This window comes from Geotrypetes seraphini, chromosome 9 (genome assembly GCF_902459505.1).
Source record: "Geotrypetes seraphini chromosome 9, aGeoSer1.1, whole genome shotgun sequence".
Lineage (NCBI taxonomy): Eukaryota > Metazoa > Chordata > Amphibia > Gymnophiona > Dermophiidae > Geotrypetes > Geotrypetes seraphini.
The window spans coordinates 25,199,437-25,211,455 of NC_047092.1; the positions used below are offsets into that span (position 1 = coordinate 25,199,437).

At 41.3% G+C, this 12,019-nt stretch overlaps 1 protein-coding gene across 2 annotated transcripts in view; it reads right to left on the reverse strand.

Annotated features, from left to right (window-relative positions):
* PHTF2 (putative homeodomain transcription factor 2) overlaps positions 1 to 12,019 on the reverse strand; it is a 163,815-nt gene that overhangs the window by 58,334 nt on the left and 93,462 nt on the right. For both annotated transcript variants that reach the window (XM_033958581.1, XM_033958580.1), the window contains 2 exons: positions 9,166 to 9,358; positions 4,306 to 4,464 (listed from right to left, as the gene is read on the reverse strand). In XM_033958581.1, the coding sequence (XP_033814472.1) occupies positions 4,306 to 4,464; positions 9,166 to 9,358 (352 nt within the window). The remainder of the gene's footprint in view (positions 1 to 4,305; positions 4,465 to 9,165; positions 9,359 to 12,019) is intronic.

Here is a 12,019-nt window from a genome sequence, read left to right on the forward strand (position 1 = left end):
CTGTTAGCTAGCATTGCTGCTTGGAATTCTTGTCTGTCAAATCTGTCTAAGGTTCTGCCCTCTCTGCCCGGTGGAGTACTGGCACATGTACCTGAGTTGTTTGTTCATTTTAGGGCCGACTCAACTACTAGAGATTGATGTTATAGTTGAGGCCTGTCAAACCCAGGACAAGAATGGATTCTTTATAAAGTGTCCAATTTACGTGGAGCTACTGGGACAGATAGAAGGGTTTTCCAGTTCTTAAAAAAAATCTTCCTTCATAAGTCCTTGTAATGGCAATTCGATGCAATCCTTTAGACCACTGTTTATATTCTAAGGCTTCCATGAGCTCTGCCTGAGGCTCCTCTTCAGACTTCATGCTAAGGGAGTGTCTGTCCCATCTGTCTAATAAAGTTGGTTAAGGACAGATTTTCAGGTGGGGACCTGCACTGAGGAGGAGGTGGTGAAGGATTTGATGGTATCCAATGGAACTCACAAGCAGAAAACTCTGGGTATTCATCCGAATAGTGTGGTGACAAATCAGTCAGAGTTTTCGATATCAGCTCTTCTGATAGTAGAGTGACGAGAGTGTGATGAAGAACACTGAGGAAAAGCTGGTATGCTCCACTCTTTAGATAATGATGTCTTTTTGATGTGGAAGAAAGACTGGTCAAGTAGTCAGGAAAACAAAGATGCAAATGGAAGAAAAAATAACCATGGTAAAACAAGCCAAGACATTTTTTAGGTATATTAGTGATAAAAAGAAGTGCAAAAGTGGTATTGTGAGACTCAATGGTAAAGGGGAGAAATATGTAGAAGCTGATAAAGATAAGGCTGAATTGCTTAACAAATATTTCTGTTCTGTGTTCACAGCTGGGACCAAAGACAAATGCAAGTAGGGATGGAGGTGAGGTAGACCTTGATCGAATTTCAGAGGATTGCATTCGTGAGGAGTTAGCTAAACTAAGGGTGGACAAAGCGATGAGGCCAGAGGATGTACATTCGAGGGTACTAAAGGAACTTAGGAAAGTTCTGGTGGCTTCACTGGCTGATCTTTTCAATGTTTCCCTAGAATTGTGAGTGGTACCGGAGGACTGGAGAAAGGCGGATGTGGTCCCTTTCCACAAATTGGAAGTAAGGAAGAAGTAGGGAACTACAGGCTGTTAAGTCAGACTTCTGTAGTAAGTAAATTAATGGAAATGCTTCTAAAACAGAGAATAGTGATGTTACTGTAATCTTGTAGATTACAGGACCCAAGGCAACATAGATTCACTAGAGGCAGGTCTTGTCAGACAAATCTTATCAATTTCTTTGACTGGGTGACCAGAGAATTGGATGGAGGGAGTCTGCTAAATGTGGTGTATTTATATTTTGGCAAAGCCTTTTGACAATGCTCCAAACAGACGTCTAATAAATAAACTGAGTGCCCTCCGGATGGGCCCCAAAGTGACGGATTGGGTCAGGAACTGGTTGAGTGAAAGGTGACAGAGGTAGTGGTTAATGGAGATCGCTCTGAGGAAAGTGATGTTACTAGTGTTGTGCCTCAAGGTTTGGTTCTTGGGCTTGTTCTTTATAACATTTTTGTAAGCAATATTGCTGAAGTGCAGTAAAATCAATATGAATGTTTTTTTGGATAAGCTAGGCTGTATATAAAATTTTAATAAACAAACAAATTAGGCAATTTTCAAGCTAAACACATTGCTGCAAAGTCTGTGGGCATTTGAATATACACCAATGCCCAAAGCAAAAGTATCATATTCTCTTTAATAATCATCCAGGCAATTATTAGAAACATCAGGTCTTCTGAAGTCTAGTGTGGGTGATTAATGGAGGTATTATTTCTCTTCTCTGGCTCTCCTCCTGTGATGACCAATTCTCTTCTCCACCCTGCCCCCTGTGATGACCACCATTTCTGTCTTCCAGCCTGCCTCCTCCAGTAACTGGCCTTGTGTTCTTCCACCTTCCAACCCCTCCCTCAACCACAGGATCTCTCTTCTTACCTCATCTTCAGGTTATGGTGCTGGGCTGATGCAAGATTTTATCTTCATAAGCTCAAGGCCCCAAGTGTGCAAACATGCTCAAAGCCTTCAGCATGTGCAGATCCTCAAGACCCTACACCGGCACAGCACATAACCTCAAGATCAGGTAAAAAGAGATCTATGTTGTCTTGAGGGGAAACGGAGAGTGGAGGAGAGCAATGCCAGGGGGGGAGGGGGGCTGATTATTGGGGGAATTTTTATTTTATTTTAAAACCAAATATTATGGTGTTTATGGGTCTTGAAGCAGGGGGGGGTGAACTATTATTGGAGGTAGGCGATTATAGAGAGAATATGGTATATGTTTACTTTCATGTTGAAAATTGCTGTGGGTACAAAATGCTCAAGAACATTTGTATCTGGTTCTTCTGTGGATATTTCCTGAATTAAATATATCATACACAGATTTGAAAATGTAATCTATGCACATTATTTTTCTCCAACTTAAACATGCACCCAACAATGCCACCTCCTAATATGGCTAAAAGTACAAGTGCTGCAGGATCTCACCTGTACTTTGAGCCAGGGAAAGGGTAGACAATTTTCAGACTGCCCGTTTACCTAGGTCAATTAGTATTTACTCAGGTAAATTATTTTTGAAAAGGGCACCCTCTATGTTTTCAGAAGCAGTGGTCCAGTATGACAGTGTAAAGCTTGATAAGGGATAGAAACATAGAAGATGACGGCAGAAAAGGGCCATAGCCCATCAAGTCTGCCCACTCTAATGACCCACCCCCCCTTGATTTTACTCCCCTAGAGAACCCACATGTGTATCCCATTTCCTTTTAAAATCTGGCACGCTGCTGGCCTCAATCACCTGAAGTGGAAGTTCATTTCAATGATCAACCACCCTTTCGGTGAAGAAAAACTTCCTGGTGTCGCCATGAAATTTCCCACCCCTGATTTTCAGCAGGTACCCTCTTGTGGCTGAGGGACCTTTAAGAAAAAAGATATCATCTTCCACCTCGATGCGGCCCGTGATATATTTAAACGTTTCAATCATGTCTCCTCTCTCTCTACATTCCTCGAGTGAGTATAGCTGCAATCTGTTCAGCCTTTCCTCATACGGGAGATCTTTGAGCCCCAAGACCATCCTGGTGGCCATTCGTTGAACCGATTCAACTCTCAGCACATCTTTTTGGTAATGTGGTCTCCAGAATTGTACACAATATTCCAGATGAGGTCTCAACCATGGATCTGTACACCGGCTTTATGACTTCGGGCTTCCGGCTGACGAAACTCCTACGGATACAACCCATCATTTGTCTTGCCACTTGATTGGCAGTTTTCATGTCCTCACTAATGATCACCCCAAGTCACGTTCTGCCTTAGTTCTAGCTAAGGTCTCACCATTTAGTGTGTAAGTTCTGCATGGATTTCTGCTGCCAAGGTGCATTACCTTACATTTTTTAGCATTGAAGCTTAGCTGCCAAGTCGAGGACAATGTTCCAATAGAAGTAGGTCCTGCGTCATACTGTCGGGCAAAGTGCTCTTACTTACTATGTTGCATAGTTTGGCGCCATTGGCGAATAATGTGATTTTACTTTGAAGCCCCTGAGTCAGGTCTCCTATGAATATGTTGAACAGGATCGGGCCCAAGACTGAGCCCTGCGGCACTCCACTGGTCACCTCCAATGTTTTGGAAAGGGTACAGTTTACCACTACTCTCTGAAGTCTACCGTTTAGCTAATCCTTGACCCAAGCAGTTAATGTTTCTCCCAATCCCATCGATTTCATCTTGCTCAATAACCGGCGGTGTGGGACGCTATCAAAAGCCTTATTGAAGTCCAAGTACACGACGTCTAGGGACTCCCCGGCATCCAGCTTTCTTGTTACCCAGTCAAAGATGATAAGCCTTGAAAAAAACCTTTTCTGGGTGAAACATGTTTGCTCCTATATCCCTGAAAGGAAGACCACAATTAAAAGCTAAGTATTCTTAAGACTTAAGTATGCCAAAAGGGGTATTAAAGAAAATAAATACATGAAAATTAAAGTTTGTTAGAAAAATTAAAAATCGAAGAGGTAGTACATAAAGCCTCCAGTGAAGAGGTAGTACATAAAGCCTAGGGCAGTGAAAACTTTTGAGCCCAGGTGGTACTACTGAGGAGCTGGGGATTTTGCATTGGATGTGAGGAGTTGGAGATTTGTATGGATTTTGGTACATATCTTGGTGAGATTCAGAAGCAGTGCAGCACATTTGTTGTTTTAATGCCCAATAGTAGGTCATTGCTTAATGTTTGAATAGATATGCAAAAGAACACAACAGTGGATATTATCAAAAGAAGATTACCTCTGTGGAGCAGTGCTTCTTGTAGTGGTGAGTTTTTCTGTTCCGAAGGAGGCTAGCACTAGAAGCACGATCCATGTTACAACGCAGTATGTATTCGGCTTCAGGGTCCTCTTCACTTGAGACCTCATCTGAGATATTGGTCACCATCCGTTGTACATCCTAAAACAGAAATATGACAGTTGAGCCATTTCAGTCAGTAAAACACTCTTAAAATGAAAGATGTTTTCAAATTCAGAAATTTAAACTTACCTATTAAATTTCATTTTAATCCTATCAAACTTGTGAGATATGTCTCCTTGTCAGAAGACAAAGAAAAAAGCCTGAAGCCAGTATCATTCCCTTTAAAGAGTGCTGGTGCTACTTTCAGTGCTACAGAATACCCATGTTAAAACTAAGGCCTAGATTCACTAAGCTTACCTTTGCTGGCGATCCGTGGGTGATACATCTTCCCGGACGGCCAATTCACAAAGCATCTTCATGCAAATTGCAGCAATCAAAGGCACACCCACAGCAACCCTACGAATTGCTGCAGAGCAATCCAGAAGCATGCACAGACCATCTTCTTAGCCTGAAGATGCAATCCGTGCATGCGCTGGATCTCCACACAAGCAAGGTCAAAACAGGGGGCGGGGGGGGGGGGGGGCTCGAATAGAACACGCTTTGCTAACAGAACACACTGCAGGGGGATAAACATCAGAAACTTACCAACGAAGGTTGCTGGTTACTCTTGAGCCCGTAGTGCACCCCGCTTTAAACCCGTGGGTTAAAACCATGGGCTCGCACTATAGGGAAGGAAAAGAGAGAGCAGCCTCTGGGCTTCATTGTGCCGCAGACCACCTTTAAATGAACTCGAGTCAAGAGCCATCTAACTCGGGCCTCTGTAGTGGTGCCCATGGACAGCAGCTTTTCCAAGCCAAAGTCCCCCTTTTGCAGAATGAAAGACAATAATATATCTAGAGAGCCCAAAGTACTAAACTGCCCAATGGAAACAAATTGTGAAGAAGTGGACGTAGAATAAATTTTTAGAAACTGGAAAAGACTTCTATATTCACAAAGCTGGGAACCACGGGCTCACACTGCAGGGAGCAGGAGAGTCGGCAGGAACGTGAGTGACTAGTCCTCAGCAGTTGCTTCTTTTTGGATCGGCTAGCCCAATTGGTGTTACTTCTTCTGTTTAGTGAATTGCTGCCTTCCTACTTTGCATGCCATTTCCCCTCATTTGCATGTACGGATCAGATCGGGTGTGGATCGGATCTGGCAGGAGGTTAGTGAATCGGGTCAGAGAACGCTCGCAAACTGTTTGGGACACGATCGGTGAGCTTTGTGAATCTAGCCCTAAGAACCCAGATTAAAAACCAAAGCATCAAAAAATTTTGTTTTGAGCTTCCAAAACACCATAAAGACCAAAACTGAAGCAGTCAAAAAGTCCTCCTCTTGGTCAGTATTCCAGGGGTAAGGGTAGTCCCAAATAACTTCAGTTAAAAGGTGAAGTGAAAGAGCCTATTAGAGCCAAAAAAAAACACCCTTTAAAGAATGGGAAAAGGATCAGAAAGAAGAAAATAAGAAGAAACACAAGCACTAGCAAGTTAGATGTAAAGAATTGATAAAGACAACTAAGAAAGAATATGAAGAGAAATTTGCAAAAGAGGCAAAAACTCCTAACAATTTTTTTAGGTACATCAGAAGCAGAAAACCTGTGAGGGAATCTGTGGGACCGTTGGATGATCAAAGATCAAAAGGGGTGCTCAGGGAGGATAAGGCCATAGCAGAAAGACTGAATGAATTCTTTGCTTCGGTCTTTACGGAAGAAGATGTAAGAGATCTACCTGAGCTGGAAATGGTTTTCAAGGGTGATGATGCTGAGGAACTGAAAGAAATCTCGGTGAAGCTGGAAGATGTACTAAGCCAAATGGACAAGTTAAAAAGTGATAAATCGCCAGGACCGGATGGTATACTCATACATCCCAGGGTACTAAAAAAACTCAAACATGAAATTGCTGACCTGTTGTTAGTGATCTGTAACCTGCCGCTAAAATCATCTGTAGTACCTGAAGATTGGAGGGTGGCCAATGTTACGCTGATTTTTTAAAAGGGCTTCAGGGGAGATCTGGGAAATTACAGACCAGTAAGCCTCACTTCAGTGCCAGGCAAAATGGTAGAAACAATTATAAAAAATAAAATTGTGGAACACGTAGACAAACATGATTTAATGAGATGGAGTCAGCATGGGTTCAGCTGAGGGAGATCTTGCATCACAAATTTTCTTGACTTCTTTGAAGATGTGGATAAATGTATCTAGATTGTCAGAAAGCTTTTGATAAAGTTCCTCACAAGAGGCTCCTGAGAAAATTAAAGTGTCATGGGATAGGTGGCAAAGTTCAGTTGTGGATTAGGAATTGGTTATCGGATAGAAAACAGAAGGCCGGACTAAATGGCCATTTTTCTTAATGAAGTGCCACAAGGGTCTGTACTGGGACCAGTGCTATTTAACTTATTTATAAATGAACTGGAAATTGGAACGACTAGGGGGTGATTAAATTTGAAGATGACACTAAACTGTTCAAAGTTGTTAAAACGCATGTGGATTGTGAAAAATTGCAGGTGGACTTTGGAAAATTGGAAGACTGGGCAGCCAAATGGCAGATGCTAGGGTCCACCTTGGGGATTAGCGCCCAAGAAAAGGATCTGGGTATCATTGTAGACAATACAATGAAACCTTCCGCCCAATGTGCGGCGGTTGCCAAGAAAGCAAACAGGATGCTGAGAATTATTAAAAAAGGGATGGTTAACAAGACTAAGAATGTTATAATGCCCCTGTATCGCTCCATGGTGCGACCTCATCTGGAGTACTAAGTTCAATTCTGGTCTCCTTATCTCAAGAGAGATACAGTGGCGCTAGAAAAGGTTCAAAGAACAGCGACCAAGATGATAAAGGGGATGAAACTCCTTTCATATGAGGAAAGACAAACGGTTAGGGCTCTTCAGCTTAGAAACGAGACGGCTCATGGGAGATATGATTGAAGACTACAAAATCCTGAGTGGAGTAGAACGGGTACAAGTGGATCAATTTTTCATTCCGTCAAAAATTACAAAGACTAGGGGACAGTTGAAGTTACAGGGAAATACTTTTAAAACCAATAGGAGGAAATATTTTTTCACTCAGAGAATAGTTAAGCTCTGGAACGCATTGCTAGAGGTTGTGGTAAGAGCAGATAGCGTAGCTGGTTTTAAGAAAGGTTTGGACAATTTCCTGGAGGAAAAATCAATAGTTTGTTATTGAGAAAGACATGGGGGAAGCCACTACTTGCTCTGGATCGGTAGCATGGAATATTGCTACTCCTTGAGTTTTGGCCAGGTACTAATGACCTGGATTGGCCACCATGAGAACGGGCTACTGGGCTTGATGGACCATTGGTCTGACCCAGTAAGGCTATTCTTAAAGTGCTGGTGGTTATTTTCTGAGCTTTCCAGTCTGTGAACTCTTGACCACTGACATCAAATGTGGATCAATCAACAACCAGTCACCTTCTTTGTTTGTTTCTTGCTGGTGCTCTATCTCCTTTATTAGATAATATGACACCGACTCGACACAATCATGTTTCGGCCTAAAAAGGTTTGCCTCAGGAGTCCGATTATATGAATTGAGGAGAGAGATACAGGATGGTGCACAGGTCAGGTATGATTCACATTTGATACTTGATGATGCACAGGTTGGTTTTCAGTTTCGTTTTCCAAGGTGATTGCAGTTCTGCCTACAACACTGTGTGCAGGTCATAAAACTGGCAAATGAACTCTTGAACAACTACTGTCAATTATACCATCTTTCTTTTGCCATTAGACAAATAAAAAAGAGGCTTTTTAAAGACTAGAAGAAAAGTTTCATAAGACTGTGCACCATTAAGTATCGCTCTCCTCAATTCATATAATCAGACTCCCGAGGCAGGCCTTTTTAGGCCGAAACATGGTCATGTTGAGTTAGTACCATATTATCTAATAAAGGAGATCGAGCACCAACTAGTCACCTTTTTTGTTTGTTTCTTGCCTTCCACAATCCGGGAAGGAGGGATATCTTGTTTTCTCTGATCATACCTGAGTGCCATTTAGAATGGGTAGAAGGCAGTTATGACATATCACAGGATTCTTTGGGGCAGATTCTATAAACGGGCGTCCTGATTTTAGGCAGCGGTAGACAATTGGGATGTAAGTAAAAAAACAAACAAACCCCCAAAGCAGGCTGCCTATACTATATAGACGTTTGTCGCAGGTGCAGGGAGACACCTAGGGACACTTAAGTTAGTCCAAGGCTGGGTGTGGTTTTGCCAGGAAATGGCCTTGGGCAAGCTTAAGCGGCCCTAGGCATCTCCCTAGGTTGATGACAGATGCCTGAAATGTAGGTCAGTAAAATGCTGGTCTACATTTCAAACAAACATGGCCGCTGAGCTGATCATGTCAAGGGAATCCCTGATCAGCTGAGCCGGCAGGCCTCCCCAAAGACAAGGCTTTCTTGGCTCAACTCTCTTGAGCTGAACATCTCAGTGCCTTCTAGGAAATGTAGCTCTCTAAAACGTAAAGAACCATTGCTCTTATCTCATGGATTCTAAGATGAGTAATATTTCACTATGTTTGATCCTTCCTTACAACCCTGAAAGCAGAGTCTGCTTGCTTGTCACAAAACCCAGAGACTGAAGGATTCTGCTTCACTCATACTTTGTTGAGTCTGAAAGTTTTCCTCATGACCTCTCTAGTGGGCGATTCCATTTATTCATTACCTTTATTAAGAAATATTTCCTATGTTGCATATCAGTATACCTCCCTGAAACCTCATTGAGACTCTAGTCCTTGTTTTTTTGTCACTCTTACCTTCTGATGACTGTTAGTATTCCTGATGGCTCCTGTGCTCCAGCTTCCCTCTTCTGACCTAAGTAACTCACATGGAGTTTCAAGAGCATGCATGCCATCTTCAATACTTTTGCTTGTCACCTTCCCATCAAGGGAGACATAACCGTTGTCAGTCTCTGTTGACTTATCTATTGAATTCTTTACTTTCTTTGATCTAATTGAAAAAAAAAAATAATAATAAGGTCATAAAATGACTAATTTCTTTGCTTATTTCAGTTACTCTCTTTGATTCTACTAAATAAGCAAGCAAAATATTTGATTAAAGGATGATCTCCTATTCAAATGGTCTGCTAATATGGTCTTTCTCAATCATTTTTCTCAAAAACAGAAATGCAACACCAAAAAAAAGACATACCATTTTATAGCAGAAAATGTAAGGCAAGCAAATTATTTCTTCAGGCACTGAATGAACATGTCATTGTCTAGTGGCCAAAACTTGTATTAAGAAGTTAAAAGGAACATTTAGATTTTTGTTAATATCATTCTAGAGAAGTGTTTCCCAAATCAGTCCTGGAGTACCCCTTGCCAGACAGATTTTCAAGATATCCACAATGAATATACATGAAAGACTTACATACAATGGAGGCATATTTATTGTGGGTAGCCTGAAAACCTAATTGGCAAGGGGATATTCCAGGAACGATTTAGGAGATGGTGCTTTAGAACATGAAAAGCAATGTAAAGTTACACTAAAATACTAATTTTCTGTAACTTTTCTATCAATGTTTGTGACTTTTGAAGACCTAAGGTCAAAAATTTAAATTTGAAGTCACATAAAAACCTGATTTTAAGTTGCTTTATCAACAATGAAATTAATACTGATTAATGTGGGGTTTTTTTTGCGATTAATCATCATATCATCTAACAAAAACCTGCCATTCTGCATTACAAATTTGAAATTATTGCAGGCTTATCTTTCAAAGCACCCAAATCGAAGACTGACCTACAAACTGTACAGAATTAAAAGACAACTTCTGGTTTGATAAAGACAAACCAACTGCTATCATCCTGCTTAAGCTTTAAAAAACATATAAACTAGAACTAGTAAGTTTTATTTTAGGCCTAGGGTGTTGTGGCCATTAAGATCACGGACATGTTCAAGGTAAAGTATTAGCAAACAGATAGAAATGGAAGTCAGGTAAACCTTTCATCTTCAGGGATATCAGCTAGAATAAAACAAGAAGTATCAGTCTCTCAGTTGTTGACAATGATTCAGCTATAGAAATCCAGCCTTCCAACAAAGGGTTTGGAGTGAATAGCTTTTAAAAAAAAAAAAAATTGGTAAATTCAGTACTCGTGAAATGTGCCAGACTGTCAGCAGTAGGAACTGAAAGTTCTCCATATCCATAGAGCAGGTATAGCCTGAGAAGAGGTAGTGCAAGCTTCCCCACGCTGTCCTGTCAATATGATTCCATCTGGTTTTGCAAGTAAGGATAACTCTGTTTTCATTTTTGGCCTCTATTACAAAATTCTTTAACTTTTTGGTTCCTACACCACTTTAACTAATCAGTGAACCCTCGCACACCCTTCCTAAACTACATGTCCCTAATGACTACTGGCAGCTATATTGTTCGCTGTTAGAAGCTAACAATGCTACCTTCTAACACAGTGTCTCACAAACTTTTTAAAGCCACGGCACACTAAACCTAGAGCTGTGGCTAGAGGGTATTTGGAAGTGCACGGAGGCCCTCCAGACAGGGCCCGGAGCCTGAAATTATTACATCAGTAGGGGGTGCTGGAGGAGGAGAAGTACTGGCATCGGCTGACTGCCCACAGGATGTGCCTCTCACCACGAGAGGCACGTCCTGTAAGCAGTCAGCCAGTGCCTCTCCTCCTTGCTGCTGTATCAAGGCACACCTGGAATCTCATGATGGCACATAGTTTGCCATCAGCCCACAGACATAAACTATCCTTCCCCTCTCTACATGGCATCCTCTATGCAGGTAAACTGGGAAGATCCCTCCTCTCCAAAATCACGGGCCTTTGGAACGACCTCACTATCCCGCTGCGGAACCTGGGTTCCCTCCAACTATTCCGAAAACAACTGAAAACCTGGCTTTTCTCTAATATATAACATCTATTCTCCTGTTTACATCCCCTCTTTTCATATGCTCTTGTAAATCTTTTTCCTCTCTCTTCCTATATTTTTAAGCTTTGTAAACCGTGTCGAGCTCCACTTCCGTGGAGATGATGCGGTATATAAACTTAAGGCTTAGTTTAGTTTAGTTTGCGATCACTGTTCTAACATGACACTAAAATTATAGCAGTGCACAGTTATAATACCAATAAATGTCCCGATCACTGCCTACAAAATTTTAATAAACTGCCTCAGTTGTCAAGATTTTCCATATCTGACAATTGTCAAGATTATTCTCCCATCTTACCTCTTCCTGCATACTCTGAGGGTACAGGCACACTGGTTAAAAAGACCTGCTCTATTCCAAGACTGCTATTAAGGGTGCCAATTGTGATGGGTTTTGGCATATGGGAACCTACCCACTAGGAATATAGGCAAGACCACTAACTTGTGTTATGTATGCTACAAAATGACTTTCTAGATAATTTTATTGGTTCCTATTAACAAAAACTGGATTTCAATAACTGATCTATATACAAGCAAATGACTCGGCAACTTTGCGCCAAATCAAAGCTTTTCCAATCTAAAAGGTTAATTGTAAAATCAAATACACATTTTCAAAAGCTTGTATTTGGCAATTTTAGTATTATTTCAGATTTCAAAGTTGCAGCAAGTAAGGACATATCACAACACAAACAGTATGATCACAGACATTCCATAAAATACAAGACAAATTTA